This window comes from Oncorhynchus mykiss, chromosome 26, assembly GCF_057628025.1.
Source record: "Oncorhynchus mykiss isolate SJ-2025 chromosome 26, ASM5762802v1, whole genome shotgun sequence".
Lineage (NCBI taxonomy): Eukaryota > Metazoa > Chordata > Actinopteri > Salmoniformes > Salmonidae > Oncorhynchus > Oncorhynchus mykiss.
The window spans coordinates 15,992,393-16,008,868 of NC_143047.1; the positions used below are offsets into that span (position 1 = coordinate 15,992,393).

Genomic DNA, 16,476 nt, shown 5'->3' on the forward strand with positions numbered 1-16,476 from the left:
CCCACTTTAACACAGTAAAATGTGAAGAAATCAAGGGGTCTGAATACTTTTGCAAGGCACTGTATATATATTTTAGGGCTGTCAGAGTTAACTTTTTGTAATTTTAGTGCACACATTGTTTTGGTTTGACATACCAATTTTTTCTTTCTTTTTTTATTTTTTTAACACAAAACATTTTTGGGGGTCTTCATTCCAGGTTAGGGTTAGGCATAAGGTAATCAGTATGTATCAAATCAAATCAAATTTATTGGTCACATACACATATTTAGCAGATGTTATTGCGGGTGTGGCGAAATGCTTGTGTTCCTAGCTCCAACAGTGCAGTAGTATCTAACAATTCACATTGGCATTGACTAAATACATTAGACTAGAATACAGTATATACATATGAGATGAGTAAAGCAGTATGTAAACATTATTAAAGTGGCCAGTGATTCCATGTCTATCTATATTGGGCAGCAGCCTCTAAGGTGCAGGGTTGTGTAGCTGGGTGGTAGCTGGCTAGTGATGGCTATTTAACAGTCTGATGGCCTTGAGATAGAAGCTGTTTTTCATTCTAGTGTACCTTGCCTTATGGATGATAGTGGGGTGAACAGGCTGTGGCTTGGGTGGATGATGTCCTTGATGATCTTTTTGGCATTCCTGTGACATCGGGTGCTGTAGGTGTCCTGGAGGGAAAGCAGTGTGCCCTCTGTGATGCGTTGGGCAGACCGTACCACTCTTTGGAGAGCCCTGCGGTTGCGAATGGTGCAGTTGCCGTACAAGGTGGTGATACAGCCAACAGGATGCTCTAAATTGTGCATCTGTAAAAGTTTCTGAGGGTCTTAGCAGCCAAGCCAGATTTCTTCAGCCTCCTGAGGTTGAAGAGGCGCTGATGCCGCCTTCATCACACTGTCTGTGTGGGTGGACCAATTCAGACTGTCAGTGATGTGTACGCCAAGGAACTTGAAGCTTTCCACCTTCTCCACTGCAGTCCCGTCGATGTGGATAGGGGCGTTCTTCCTCTGCCATTTTCTGAATTCCACGATCAGCTCCTTCGTTTTGGTTATTTTCCTGGCACAACTCCGCCAGGGCCCTCCTCCCTGTAGGCTGTCTCATCATTGTTGGTAATCAGGCCTACTACTGTTGTGTCGTCTGCAAACTTGATGATTGAGTTGGAGGCGTGCGTGGCCACGCAGTTATGGGTGAACAGGGAGTACAGGAGGAGGCTGAGCACGCACCCTTGTGAGGCCCCTGTGTTGATGATCAGCGAAGTGGAAGTGTTGTTTCCTACCTTCACCACCTCAGGCCAGCCCATCAGGAAGTCCAGGACCCAGTTGCACAGGGCGGGGTTCAGACCCAGGGCCCGAGCTTAATGATGAGCTTGGATGGTCCTATGGCGTTGAAGGCTGAACTATAGTCAATGAACAGCATTCTGACGTAGATATTCCTCGTCCCGATGGGATAGGGCAGTGTGCAGTGCGATGGCGATTGCATCGTCTGTGGATCTATTGGGGCGGTAAGCAAATTGAAGTGGGTCTACGGTGTTAGGTAATGTAGAGGTGAGATTATCCTTAACTAGCCTCTCAAAGAACTTCATGATGGCAGAAGTGAGTTCTACGGGCGATTAGTCATTTGGTTCAGTTACCTTTGCTTTTTTGGGTACAGGAACAATGGTGGACTTCTTGTAGCAAGTGGGGACAGCAGTCTGGGACAGGGAGAGATTGAATATGTCCCTAAACACTCCAGCCAGCTGGTGTGCGCATGCTCTGAGAACGCGGCTAGGGATACCGTCTGGGCTGGCAGCCTTGCGATGGTTAACAAGCTTAAATGTCTTACCCATTACGGCCACGGAGAACGAGAGCCCACAGTAATAGCCTGTCTGTAAGATTTCAAGTAGTTAGCACAACTACCTTACCATAAAGACAAAGAAATGAATGACACATTTCTTTGGGTTGTATCCAACACAGACAGATGCGGTAAAATATATGGGCACTTTGCACAATTCATTATTCTAAAATAAATTGAAATAAAGAGAGCATCTCCAGTTTTAAGTATTCCATTTTCTTCTTCTTCTACTTCTATGAGTTGATAAACAAACTAAAAGGGTGCATACTGCCACCAGTAGTGGGTTGTTTGAACAGGTATAAAGTCAAGGTTGGCGATTTACTGCCACCTGCAGTTATGGAACATTTTCTCACAAGTATAATTAATTGGCTGATCCCTCTTGATGACCTGGATTAAATTATGTGATCCATCCTTACGCTTCAAACACACCGACTGCGTTATTTGCATCACTGCTGCATAACATTTTGCGCAGCTAGGCAACTATACTGATGCAGGTACCTTTTGCAAATGGTCGCATGCGGTTGGACACATGGAGGAGAGAATCATTTTCGCAGTATCCTCAAAACCGTGTCTTTTTGACACAACTGCCGACAGCTACAGGGACATAAACAAAAAAAAATGCTGCTTGGAGACAATTGTCCACGATAGTAGGATTGCCAGGTTAGTTTAGTAGTGAGCTTGTGCTAGATGTGGCTAGTTAGCGTTAGCTAGCTAACCTAGCCAATGAGGTGTATGTGAAAGAAATAGTCAAATAAATGATGCTAGTTACTACCCCTGATAACTTTACCAAATAATAATGTTTGAAAGAGTGAGAGTGTGTATGCTATATAAATAGTAATCGAAATGGTAGATACTACTGTAACCCTGATAATTTGGTCAGATAACCGTGTGTGTGTGTGTCTATGTGTACAGTAGGTGACATGTCCATGATAGCTATCTAATAACTATAGTTATGCTAGGTAATGGTTTGGCTTATCATGTTCATGTCTATGTAGAAGAAGACTGTAGGAGGAAGTGGAGAGGACTCAGGGACAGGTATCAGAGAGAGAGAAGGGCAGAGAAAGAGAAGAAGAGGTCTGGGTCAGCAGCTTCAGGTCAGCAGCCTTGGCGATTCTGCCACATTCTTTCTTTTCTGGATCCATTTATTGTGCCTAGGGCAACGAGTGGCAATTTTACAGCCAGACCCTCTACTACATCATCCACAGGTGTTGTTGCCACCGGTGCATCAAGACCCTCAACGTCACCTACAAATGCGACCATCACCTCCACCGGTGGAGTGAGACCCTCTACAACATCATCCACGAGTATGACCACTACCGGTGCAGCCATGGAAGATGATGAAATGGAGGAAGCACCTCTGGATCTAGGACCACCTGAGATTATTATGAACCTCACGGAAGTGACCACTGAGGACCTCGTTGAGCAGGATGTGGCCGTGGAGAGAAACAGAGAGAGAATCGGAAGAGGAACAATGTCACACCAGGTGTCATCAGAGGTACCAGCCCCCAGATCCACTCAACTCATTTCAGCAAAGGCTCCTCAAAGCCGTCGAGAGGGATGCAGTCCAACCTGATGCTCACAGGAAGGAGGATGAAGAGACCCTCTTTGCCATGAGCTTGGTGCCAACCCTGAGGAGGCTGCCTCAGCAAAGAGAAGCAAATGTATCAGCTGCTTTTCGAAGCCGAATTCAATGGTACGTTTTTTTTCTCTCCACATCACAGGTAGTGTCATAAGTGTGTGACAGTGAAGGAAAGTAGGTCATTTTTACAGTATAGTCATGTAGGTTAATTGGTATTTCAGATCAAAGTATTAATATGAGGCAAATGTATAGCTGTTGTTTCTGGGTTAGAAAATATCCTAAAACAGTTTGCTGTCGAAATATCTGCCTGTTATATTCATCTTTTGATCTGAAATACAAATTCCATGAGTAAACAGCAAGTATTACCAACTTTACCACACTGTTCCTATATTTATGCCACTAACTACACTATGCAAGCAGTATTTAGTTAACATAAATCTCACCTTTTATGGTATCATATTATGTTAAGCTTGTATGTGTTGTTTTTCTCTTCCCTTTCAGAAATGGAGTCAATTTAGCCGACCAGCTCACAGGAAGGACAGGAAGAGGAGAGGAGTTGTCTGGTTGTTGTTTTGACCTCCCTCATTGTACCTTTCTTTTCACACACGTCAGTTCCATTTAAATTCAGTCAATTCATAAAGTCATTTGTTTACAAAGTCTTAGGATAGCATTCATTATTAGTGTTGCATAGATTTCTGAATTGAAACTCATACAGAGTTTTCACAGATGCTCTTGGTCTCTTACGAGACTAAAGGTCAATATATTTATTTCATTTAAAACCACTTGAAAACCAGGGTGTTGAATCTTTTTGTGAAGTTATGTTCCATTGACTGGTCCGTGACGTCCAGGGGCCATTTGTTTGTTTAGCTGTGTTATGGCTACATATTATTCCCTTTTTCTCAGAGACAGAGACACACACACACACACACACACCTCTTCGTACCTCAGATCTCCAGTGCCCTGCCCTCTCTCTCTTTATGGCCATGTCTGCAGTTCCCCTACTACGTCTAGGCTTTATGAGTAGTCCCTGTATTGGTCTGCAGTTGTGCCATGCCAGGTGTGTATAATACTGATGTTAATGGGAGAGGGAAGGGGTTAAGGTGTGGTTTTTACTCTCAAATTGAAAAATGCAATTTATGGACCGGTGGATGGTTCTTAAAATAACCTTTTGTGTTATGGGGCTCTTCAAAGAGCCGTTTCACACCACGGCATACTGCCATGGGACTTCACCTGCTGGCGATGAGAAGTAGGTGGTCAGCTTTCTCCATCACCTGTAGTGCCTGTCTGGGGGCGTTGTTGGCACATGCCCTGGTGACATCAGGAAGGTGACCATTTGGCGTGGCCATCTCCATCCGGAGTGGCACCTGGAATGACCTCCGCAGGTAGTTGTGGAGAACATACGTGGCCTTCACGCAGGTATCGACATTTGAGGGGCTGTGACCAAGCACTTTCTGATACATTCTCCACCGGGCTGCCAGAATCCCAAAGGCGCATTCAACAACTAACCTTGCCCTGGACAGTCGTTTGTTAAAGATCCTTACAGGCTTTGGCAATGGCAGCTGGCGTCCAGCGTAGGGCCTCATGAGGTTGGGTCTTAAAGGGAAGGCCTTATCGCCGACGAAGACGTGAGGAACAGATCCCAGGTCTTCAGCCCCAGGGAGTGATGCAGGTGGTGGAATCTCTAGGGTGCCATCCTGAAGTGCCTGGCTGAAGGCAGAGTCCCGGAGGGTCACGCCATCACTTCCCTTGTCGTAAGCACCAACATCGACAACACGGAAACAGTAGATTGCATCTACTACAGCCAAGAGTACAACTGAATATGTACCCTTGTTGTAGAATTGCGAACCCGAGCATGGTGGAGCCTGGATTACTACATGTTTCCCAGCAATGGAGCCAAGACAGTTGGGGAAATTCCACCTCTCCAGGAACTCGGCAGCGATGGCCCTCCAGTCTTCCTGCTTGGGGACAGGCATGTATTCACCAACCAGACAGTCCCAAATGGCTTGTGCCACAGAGGGGACAATGCCTGCCACCGTGGACCGTCCAACTCGGAAGCTGAATCCTATGGTCCTGTAGGAGTCCCCTGTCGCCAAGAATCTAAAATATAATCCAAAGTAATGATCAATATTGTATATCTTGAATTCCACCCACATATTATATCTACTCATATAGCTACCTCATTACTGTTTATTATGCTTTACTAATTATATTGTAATACTCATCAACCATCCTTAACAATGCCTTGAAACAGTACAATTCAGTCTATGACTATATCAATAAATTGTTGTCCAGGCCAACTCTACTCTTAGAAAGAATGGTACTATCTACTTAAAATGGTTCTCTGGCTGTCCCCCATAGGAGATACCTTTTAGGTTCCAGGTAATACCGCTTTTGGTTCCAAGTAGAACCCTATTGGGTTCCATGTATTAAGTATTATACCTGGAACCTATGGAGAAAGCAGAAGGACACTTTTGGAACCTTTTTCTCTAAGCGTGTATGCGAGTCCAATAAGAATGTAATGAATGACTGTAACTGTCTTGAACAACAATGGGTCCTGGAGAAGACTAGCCTACCTTCATCAGGGCAGAAGGCACCTTTCTTTTCATTTGGTAACATTGCATAATTAAAAAAGGATTATAAATTAACTTTGGGAAAAGTTATAGTCCCAATGAACATTCCATAAAAGTACATCTGATGTCAAATAGGGACTATTAACTAGAGCCCTTTAGCTAGCTAGGTTGCACATAAAAACAAAATCAAATATCAATCAATTATGATATCAAATGCTTTAAAAATGTACTAGAATGTAGCTTAGGTTCATCTGCCAACAACTGAAAAGTCGGACAGTAAAATAGTTTTCCAACAGCAAGGCGCAGATCAGCATGGCAGTTGCCATTATAAACGTTTTTCTTTATAATGTTGAAATAGAATGTCTCCAACCCCCATATCACAAATCGAAATCATATGTATGTACATTGTAGTCCTACAATGAATTGAGAGAGCCTCAAATATAATTATTTTGTATATACCCACTGTTTGGCATGAATAGCGGCATAGTTGCCTGTTTCAGTCATGTCTTTGGTCACGTTTGCTGTGGGTCAAACAAAAACATCCCAATGAGTGGTTGATAATGGAGGCGATGGCTGTAGGATGAGGTTGGTGAAGAGTAACTGCAGAAACTTGCGGTCAAAACTTGTTATCCCTACAATGCAATACGGCGGTGACCGACTTGACAAAAGTGATCAGCTCGAACGCGCCCATTCTCTATACCAACATGTGTCCTCTCTTGAAAAACCGGAGCGTTTGAAAATTGCGGATGGGGCAACGAGGATGTCTAGAGACTTTAAAAAAAAATCTCTCTCGGAGTGAAAGGTTATACTGTATTACGTAATCAACCTTTTGACATAACTTGACTAAACTTTAAAGTAGGCCAATCAATATTCTGTAGGGTGTAGACTTATTTGTAGCCCAAAGAAGAAAAAAATAGGCCTGTTTTAATTATTCTCATGTCAAAACATAATTTCATTAGATTTATTTGACCTTATACAAAAATATTTCAGGTAAAATTGATGCATGCTTATGTGAAGCAGCTAGTGAAGATGTGTCTCCCTGGTATCTTCATTGTTACCCTGTTGACCCTCTCTATTCCTGCTGTCCATGGTGGGAAAGTCCTGGTGTTTCCTCAAGACGGCAGCCACTGGGTCAACATGAAGGTCATTATTGAAGCTCTGCATTCAAGAGGTCACAGTGTGTCAGTAGTACGGCCATCAGATAGCTGGTACATCAAAGAAACATCCTCTCACTACAGTTCAATCACAATTGATATTCCAGGTGGAGCTGATGAGGAATTCTTTCGCTCATTTGTGTCAAGACTAATACAGATAAAGAGGGAGGGAAACTCTCAGCATATCGGACTGTTAGCTAATAGGCCTATTGGCCAATTTCTTGGGCCACTATACCTATTTTGCCAATTGGCCTGGGCCCTTTTACTCAACAAAGTCCTGCTTATCCATCACGACTGGACTACCGACGTTATCTGCCCAAGGTTTTATTTTCCAACAGGCCCCTCCGCCTCGACGTCTCCTGAATGCCCATCTGCTAGCTTGCTAGCCGTGGCCCGCTAGCTGTCTAGAACATATTGGACTGTTAGCTGAATCGATCCATTGGCCAATTTCTTGGGCCACAATACCTATTTTGCCAATTGAACTTGGACCCCTCTGCGACTCAGGCGAAACCTACTAATCCATCACGACTGGTCTATCAACGTCACCGCACGAGGCTAAAACAGACTTTCCTCCGTCGCAACGTCCCTCTAAGGCCCTTCTGCTAGTTTGCTATCCCCGGTCTGCTAGCTGTCTGAATCGCCGTGTCTCCAGCCAGCCCAACCACTCACTGGACCCCTATGATCACTCGGCTATACATGCCTCTCCCTAATATCAATATCCCTTGTCCATTACTGTCCTGGTTAGTGATTGTCTTATTTCACTGTAGAGCCTCTAGCCCTGCTCAATATGCCTTAACCAACCATTTAGTTCCACCTCCCACATATGCGGTGATATCACCTGATTTAAACGTCTCTAGAGACAATATCTCTCCCATCATTATTCAATGCCTAGGTTTACCTCCAATGTACTCACATCCTACCATACCTTTGTCTGTACATTATGCCTTGAATCTATTCTATTGCGCCCAGAAACCTGCTCCTTTTACTCTCTGTTCCAAACGTACTAGACAACCAGTTCTTATAGCCTTTAGCTGTACCCTTATCCTACTCCACCTCTGTCCCTCTGGTGATGTAGAGGTTAATCCAGGCCCTGCAGTGCCTAGCTCCACTCCGATTCCCCAGGTGCTCTCATTTGTTGACTTCTGTAACCGTAAAAGCCTTGGTTTCATGCACGTTAACATTAGAAGCCTCCTCCCTAAGTTTGTTTTATTCACTGCTTTAACACACTCTGCCAACCCAGAGGTCCTAGCCGTGCCTGAATCCTGGCTTAGGAAGACCACCAAAGACCCTGAAATTTCGATCCCTAACTATAACATTTTCCAACAAGATAGAACTGCCAAAGGGGGCGGTGTTGCAATCTACTGCAGAGATAGCCTGCAGAGTTCTGTCTTACTACCCAAACAATTCGAGCTTCTACTTTTAAAAATCCACCTTTCCAGAAACAATTCTCTCACTGTTGCCGCTTGCTATAGACCACCCTCTGCCCCCAGCTGTGCCCTGGACACCATATGTGAATTGATTGCCCCCCATCTATCTTCAGAGTTTGTGCTGCTAGGTGACCTAAACTTGGACATACTTAAATCTAAGCTTGATGCCCTCAATCTCACACAAATGATCAATGAACCCACCAGGTACAACTCCAAATCCGTAAACACAGGCACCCTCATAGATATCCTAACCAACTTGCACCCCAAATACACCTCTGCTGTTTTCAACCAATCTCAGCAATCACTGCCTCATTGCCTGCATCCGTAAAGGGTCTGCAGTCAAACGACCACCCCTCATCACTGTCAAATGCTCCCTAAAACACTTCAGTGAGCAGGCCTTTCTAATCGACCTGGCCCGGGTTTCCTGGAAGGATATTGACCTCATCCCATCAGTAGAAGATTCCTGGTTATTCTTTAAAAGTGCCTTCCTCACCATCTTAAATAAGCATGCCCCATTCAAAAAATTTAGAACCAGGAACTGATATAGATAGCCCTTGGTTCTCTCCAGACCTGACTGCCCTTGACCAGCAAAAAAACACCCTGTGGCGTTCTGCATTAGCATCGAATAGCCCCCGTGATATGCAACTTTTCAGGGAAGTTAGGAACCAATATACACAGGCAGTTAGGAAAGCTAAGGCTAGCTTTTTCAAGCAGAAATTTGCATCCTGTAGCACAAACTCAAAAAAGTTCTGGGACACTGTAAAGTCCATGGAGAATAAGAGCACCTCCTCCCAGCTGCCCACTGCACTGAGGCTAGGAAACACTGTCACCACTGATAAATCCACTATAATTGAGAATTTCAATAAGCATTTTTTTATGGCTGGCCATGCTTTCCACCTGGCTACCCCTACTCCGGTCAACAGCCCTGCACCCCCCACAGCAACTCGCCCAAGCCTCCCCATTTCTCCTTCACCCAAGTCCAGATAGCTGATGTTCTGAAAGAGCTGCAAAATCTGGACCCCTACAAATCAGCCGGGCTAGACAATCTGTACCCTCTCTTTATAAAATGACCTGCCGAAATTGTTGCAACCCCTATTACTAACCTGTTCAACCTCTCTTTCTTTCGTATCGTCTGAGATTCCCAAAGATTTGAAAGCTGCCGCGGTCATCCCTCTCTTCAAAGGGGGAGACACTCTAGAACCAAACTGCTACAGACCTATATCTATCCTACCCTGCCTTTCTGAGGTCTTCGAAAGCCAAGTTAACAAACAGATTACCGACCATTTCGAATCATTCGAATCATTACCTTCTCCGCTATGCAATCTGGTTTCAGAGCTGGTCATGGGTGCACCTCAGCCACGCTCAAGGTCCTAAACGATATCATAACCGCCATCGATAAGAGACATTACTGTGCAGCTGTATTCATTGACCTGGCCAAGGCTTTCGACTCTGTCAATCACCACATTCTTATCGGCAGACTCAACAGCCTTGGTTTCTCAAATGATTACCTCGCCTGGTTCACCAACTACTTCTCTGATAGAGTTCAGTGTGTCAAATCGGAGGGCCTGTTGTCCGGACCTCTGGCAGTCTCTATGGGGGTGCCACATGGTTCAATTCTCGGGCCGACTCTCTTCTCTGTATACATCAATGATGTCGCTCTTGCTGCTGGTGATTCTCTGATCCACCTCTACGCAGACGACACCTGTACGCCTACCGATCCTCGACTTTGGCGATGTCGTTTACAAACTAGCCTCCAACACTCTACGCAACAAATTGGATGCAGTCTCTCACAGTGCCATCCGTTTTGTCACCAAAGCCCCATATACTACCCACCACTGCGACCTGTGCACTCTCGTTGGCTGGCCCTCGCTTCATACTCGTCGCCAAACCCACTGACTCCAGGTCATGTACAAGTCTCGGTAAAGCCCCGGCGTATCTCAGCTCACTGGTCACCATAGCAGCACGCACCCGTAGCACACGCTCCAGCAGGTATATCTCACTGGTCACCCCCAAAACCAATTCTTACTTTGGCCCCCTTTCCTTCCAGTTCTCTGCTGCCAATGACTGGAACGAACTTCAAAAATCACTGAAGCTGGAGACTCATATCTCCCTCACTAGCTTTAAGCACCAGCTGTCAGAGCAGCTCACAGATCACTGCACCTGTACATAGCCCATCTGTAAATAGCCCATCCAACTACCTCATCCTCATACTGTATTTATTTATCGTGCTCCTTTGCACCCCAGTATCTCTACTTGCACATTCATCTTTTGCACATCTACCATTCCAGTGTTTAATTGCTATATTGTAATTACTTCGCCACCATGGCCTATTTATTGCCTTACCTCCCTTATCCTACCTCATTTGCACACGCTGTATATAGACTTTTTCCACTGTATTATTGACTGTATGTTTGTTAATTCCATGTGTTGTTGTATGTGTCGAATTGCTTTGCTTTATCTTGGCCAGGTCGCAGTTGTAAACTTGTTCTCAACTAGCCTACCTGGTTAAATAATGGTAAAATAAAATAAAATACAAATTTCATTGAGAAAGAAAAAATGTAAATACATTATTTACTGGCAAGAGAGATTGATACCACTTGTTAGCATAATGGATAGTTGCCTACTTGACAGTGATGGATAATAGCATTGTTTTATTACATCTGCAGCTAAAAACATTTCATATGTATTATATTTCATCATGTAAATGATGGCATAACTTCTGTTTTGATAGTAATAGTCATAATATTGTATTCTGCATGTGTTACAGAACTGTACAAAAGCCTGAGCTTTTTTCATTAAATAAATAATTTATGTTATAACAAATGCATTGTACAGACAGACCAGTTGTTACATTTTAATTTGTCCCTGGTTAAACCTAATATCCAGTGTTACACATGAGACGAAACATAACACGACTCCTTTTCAACAGTGCTACATGTACATATTCTGCTTAGTATGAGAGATATCCCTTTTCTCTGAATAATGTCAACTACTGTATGTAGTTTAGCTGGGCCTGGGTTTGAGCCTGGAAGTCAGTGGTCTGGGAGTGATGGGATTTGCCTCACAACAGAATGAGAAGGCCAGTCCAGAGAGGTACACCTCCCAGCCAGGGTAAAGACCAGTCCTTTAGTATATACCTGCAGATGGCCAGAATGAGAAACCATAGGAAGTGAAGTGCAGCGTAGCCCAGCCCAGCTGCAAAATGGCCGTCAGATACATTACCAGACACAATTTTGGATACACCTACTCATTCAAGGGTTTTTCTTATTTTTTTAAAACTATTATCTACATTGTAGAATAATAGCAAAGACATCAAAACTATGAAATAACAGATATGGAATCATGTAGTAACCAAAAAGTGTTAAACAAATCAAAATATATTTTAGATTCTTCAAAGTAGCCACCCTTTGCCTTGATGACAGCTTTGCACACTCTTGGCATTCTCTCAATCAGCTTCACCTGGAATGCTTTTCCAACAGTCTTTAAGGAGTTCCCACATATGCTAAGCACTTGTTAGCTGCTTTTGCTTCACTCTGCGGTCCAACTCATCCCAAACCATCTCAATTGGGTTGAGGTCGGGTGATTGTGGAGGCCAGGCCATCTGATGCAGCACTCCATCACTCTCCTTCTTGGTCAAATAGTTTTGAAATCTTCACTATTATTTTGCAATGTAGAAAATAAGAAAAACCATGGAATGAGTAGGTGTGTCCAAACTTTTGACTGGTACTGTACATTCTATTTGACCTAGAACTGAGTGAAATTAGTCAAAATGTCTTAAGTAGAAAATATACATGAGGTACTGACATCATGAAGCAACAAATTAAAACTGGCTCAACCAGTTAGTATAAAATTGCCTGTATGACTGTATAAACGTATATTTCATTGAAGGCAGGTCCATGACATGACAGTGTGTAAGTGGATCCCCACTGTTGCTGGGCCAAATGCGGTTGATGATAATGAAAGAAAAGCCTGCACATGGTATACACGTATGTTCATGGTATACACCTATGTTCATGGTTTACACGTACGTTGCTCTCATATACATTCCATGGGTGCCGCATGCAACCGTTTGTGGGCATTTCTGTCATTAGTTTCATGAAATGCACTCACTCTCTGAATGATGGGGTCATTGAAAATGCAAAAGGTGAATCCCAAAAATGGTAAAAGAAATCCCCCCCCCAAAAAAAATCCTTATTTACAAATAGAAAGAGTACTTTCAAACAAAGCTGTCAATTCAGGTAATTTACAAAGTCTCTACACAAGGCATGGGCTATGGCAAGGGCCTCAGAGCCATCAGAACCATCTGAGAGCTGCCTCAGCGGGCAGGCCAGCCAGGTGAGAGGAAGGGTGGGGTGGAGGAGCTTGTCCTCTCACGTTGTCCTGGTTCTCAGAGAGCTCATCCTGAGCACGGTGAGCTCTGCTACGTCTGCATCCTGCATCTCAGACTCCTGCTGGCAGCTCTCTCTGATCACATACACTATGAGTCCCACACAGATGATTATGAGAAGAAATATACCTATAACCTGATATATCAGGGGGCAGAAATAAAGATTGAATAAGGTGAATAACATCCTAAATGTGACTGCAATGCATAGACTAGACATCTTTGTCATTGATAACCCACAACTCCGTCACTCCACATAGGTAGAGTGATTTGTAACAGGTAAGAGCTGTGGAGTAACATAAGGAGCTAGGGGTATGTATCAATTGTTTCCAAGTAGGAGTGCTGACTTAGGATCATTTTAGCCTTTTAGATCTTAATGAATAAGATTACATGGACGGGGAACCTGATTCTAGATCAGCTCTCCCTCTCTGAATTGTTTGATACACATGGCCCCTAGCTCCTCATTCCACCTCATATAATGAAACATATGCATGTAACAATGTAGTATTTATGTGATATGCATGAAATGAGACTCACCTGAGACACAACAAATAGCTGCTGTGAGCGGAGCATTAGTTCTTGCGGTGTGACATCTCCCTCACTAGTTGGCTCACACCATTTCTGCGGTGCTGCTTTATCAACTATGACAAATCTGCCCTTCCAGTCTGTCATTGCACAAGCAAAGTACTGGCCATCGAGGAACAACAAGATCAGCCAGACGATTGCAGGAACAAAACTGGAAAAAGACACAGTCTTCTGGCACCACGTATCGCACCTGCATCCTTGAAAGATCAGCATCAACGTGAAGGCCATGACAGCAGGAATGATGAAGAAGGCAGATGAAAACACTCCGTTCCATTTAGGATTGCAAGGACACTCAAACTCCAGCTCCACCAGCTTCTCTAGTCCCATGAGGATAAATCCAAAAGCCACATTTGAGACCAGAGGACTGTTGCTAAGTTCATTTTTCAGTCTGGTAAGCCATTGTTGTCTACTATCCATACTAAATATACCAAAAAATGAGAGTAGTAGAGGTAAAAAGCCCAACAGAGGGTGTACCGTTGTGAACACATTGGCAACAGTTAAGTGATGCGTGATTAACAGTTCTAGGGGTAAGTTTTTCCCTCGGGCAAAATGCCACACTTCCTCTCTCATTGGTTTTGAACAAAGGAGGGTGTGTCATCGGCTCTGACCTTTCCCTAGCTGATTGGCTGGTGGGGGGTTTCAGATGGGGTTACATTTTAAACGTACTCTTCCACAGATAAACTAGAGGGAGGAGAGTAAAGTGGAGGGAAGTCCAGTTTGTTCTGCCATTGGGTGAGAAGACTAGCCATTTACAATACTTCTTCTAGCACACAAATACTCACAGTGCAATGGCCGGTGGATACTGTAGTGCGGCAGCAGTTGGCAGCAACTTTGGAATCAATTTCTCAGATACATTTGGCCACAGAAGCAGATTGTGGACAGTACTACTTAAAAAAGTGTCCCTCAAATAGATATTACATGTGTACTGTATACACACTGACTGAATGGGTTGCCATAGTCTGGCCTTTCATTTATCATAGTGTGTTTTCCACTTGTTTACAAAAAAAATCATTAATATATACCCATTCAGTATATTGATTTCCCCACTGCTAATGTTCACACAACACAATATACCCAGTATGATTCAGTTGAATTCTGGCTTCTATAATGAACCACCAGATGTCGCCCATGTAACACCCCTGCACAGCTCTGGAATACAGGGATTAATGGGAGGCCATGTTAGTTAGGGTCAGTCTAATTGAAACACAGTCCAGTCCAGTCCAGTACAGTAACCAGGGTTCACTGTGTCCTGGGTTATGTCTTCTGGTGAAATTAGCTGCTATGTGTGGTTCATGGCAGGGTTGTTACCACCCAGTGACCTGTTTCCTATGTATTTACAGTATTATGATGGGGCATGGCATTTGGGAAGATTAAACCACAGCCTATAATTACTTACCCTCAGCCATGATTTACCTGAATTCCTTGCAATTATAGCAATTATCCGTGTCTCTATAATTGTAATTGGTCAAGAGGTCTACTTAGAGATAAACCACCTAAAGTGGCCACTTTCTTTCTCTGTGTGCGTATGTGTGTTTGCGCGCTCGCGTTGGTAGTTGCTCGCGTTTGTGGATGTGCGTCTTGCGATCAAGCTTTCATGCGCCACATTTCGATGCTAAAATTCCATATGTCCATAGACTGTCTGTCAATAAAAACGATTGACTCAATAAATGTGCAAAGGTAATCAAATTGATATAGGCAATAATTCGCGCATGTTCAGAATGACTGTTTGTAAAATGTACACTTTTATTTTGGGCTCTGAATCGCCTCGTTTCTATGATCGCCAATGCGCATCGGTCTGCGCATCTCTGATCCTTCGGAACTACAACCGTGGACGCTCGCACTGACATCGAAAGACCTCCTCCGCAATCCGACGAAGGAGGCTCCGTTTATGGCCCTACTACATCGGCATCCCTGACGGAGCTATCGGCCTGTCCTGGACCATTCCTTGCTGCCTTCATTTCGTTATTTTCAGGAGGACTTTACCTTTATAGCCTTCGTAGATCATTCTAAATAACTCCGCATCTCCTCTGCTATGCACTTTTAGACCAGATCTATAATTCCCGCGATCAATATCTCATCTCCCACAATCGCCTTGTCTCATCCCTGCCTCGTCCTCTCTTCGAACCCCAAGAATGCAGCCTACTGCTGTAATGTTGGCTGTGGTCCTTTTTGGAAACTTGGTGCTGCATTACGTCTCGGCTCAAAACGGTAAGAATGAAGATGTGACCATGCCCGAGACTGTACACAATCGCAGTCAGACACAGTGTTTTGCTAATTGTTCCAATTAGGAGCCTACTGTGACTCGAGAACATGTATTTTATTACGATTTGAGGAAGTGGGCGTCTGTCATTTTACATAATGTCAAATATGAGGGGCATGGGCGCACTTACGCATCGCAATAAAGTGTTTATTTAGAACACATTTGTTTACATAACTCTGTTCACAGTATTTAGGGTGCTCATATTTTTTTAGACAATTTCCCTACGCACACGATTCTCACTTGTACAGATTAAGGAAATGGATTGAAACGAGATAAATATGCTATCGAAAACCAGAGCAAAATATGGTACTGCAAACCAGAGCATCGTTGTGTTTGCTTGGTGTTTCCTAATATAAACTCTTTTAGCTATTTCGTTCTGTTTGGAGTTAGTATTGTATTATTATTATTTGATGGATACATTGGAATGCCTTAGTCTCCACGAAGTCAGCTGGGTTTGAATGATTTGTCTTCATTGATAAAATAGGTTACTGAATGCACAGATTGTTGACACTCTTTGATCGTAGCATATTTAGTGTTTGGGATGTAAGTATTGTTATGTTGTGAAGAAGAGCAGCGTAATGCATTCCAAGCGTAATGGACTGGACTGTTGAAGAACCTGCCAAACAGTCTGCACGATTCACGACTGTTAAACCCATAGTCTCTCTCTGGCTAAAAGACAACAAACAAATC

The 16,476-nt window shown here is 43.7% G+C and overlaps 2 protein-coding genes and 1 pseudogene across 3 annotated transcripts in view; 2 read left to right on the top strand and 1 right to left on the bottom strand.

The window, feature by feature from the left end:
- The first annotated feature begins 1,580 nt into the window (after positions 1 to 1,580).
- Positions 1,581 to 3,924, top strand: LOC118944540 (uncharacterized; annotated as a pseudogene).
- Positions 3,925 to 11,387: 7,463 nt separating this feature from the next.
- LOC118944465 (uncharacterized) lies at positions 11,388 to 14,173 on the bottom strand. Its single transcript, XM_036963965.2, has 2 exons — positions 13,479 to 14,173; positions 11,388 to 13,080 (listed from the first exon to the last, which is right to left on the bottom strand). Exons 1-2 carry the CDS (start codon positions 14,094 to 14,096, stop codon positions 12,928 to 12,930), a joined length of 771 nt encoding a protein of 256 aa, XP_036819860.2. The 5' UTR covers positions 14,097 to 14,173; the 3' UTR covers positions 11,388 to 12,927.
- Positions 14,174 to 15,063: 890 nt separating this feature from the next.
- The window catches only part of LOC110506465 (neuroplastin), a 36,145-nt gene continuing 34,732 nt past the window's right edge, over positions 15,064 to 16,476 (top strand). The window contains exon 1 of one of the 2 annotated variants that reach the window (XM_036963306.2): positions 15,064 to 15,734. In XM_036963306.2, coding sequence (XP_036819201.1) covers positions 15,659 to 15,734 — 76 coding nt within the window. In that variant the 5' untranslated portion in view covers positions 15,064 to 15,658. The remainder of the gene's footprint in view (positions 15,735 to 16,476) is intronic. The other variant, XM_036963308.2, reaches the window with a different exon arrangement.

Coding starts and splice junctions, on each gene's coding strand:
- LOC118944465 (XM_036963965.2), bottom strand. CDS start 14,096: ATGAGAGAGGAAGTGTGGCATTTTGCCCGAGGGAAAAACTTACCCCTA. Junction 13,081..13,478: donor AGCTATTTGTTGTGTCTCAG/GTGAGTCTCATT, acceptor CTGATATATCAG/GTTATAGGTATATTTCTTCT.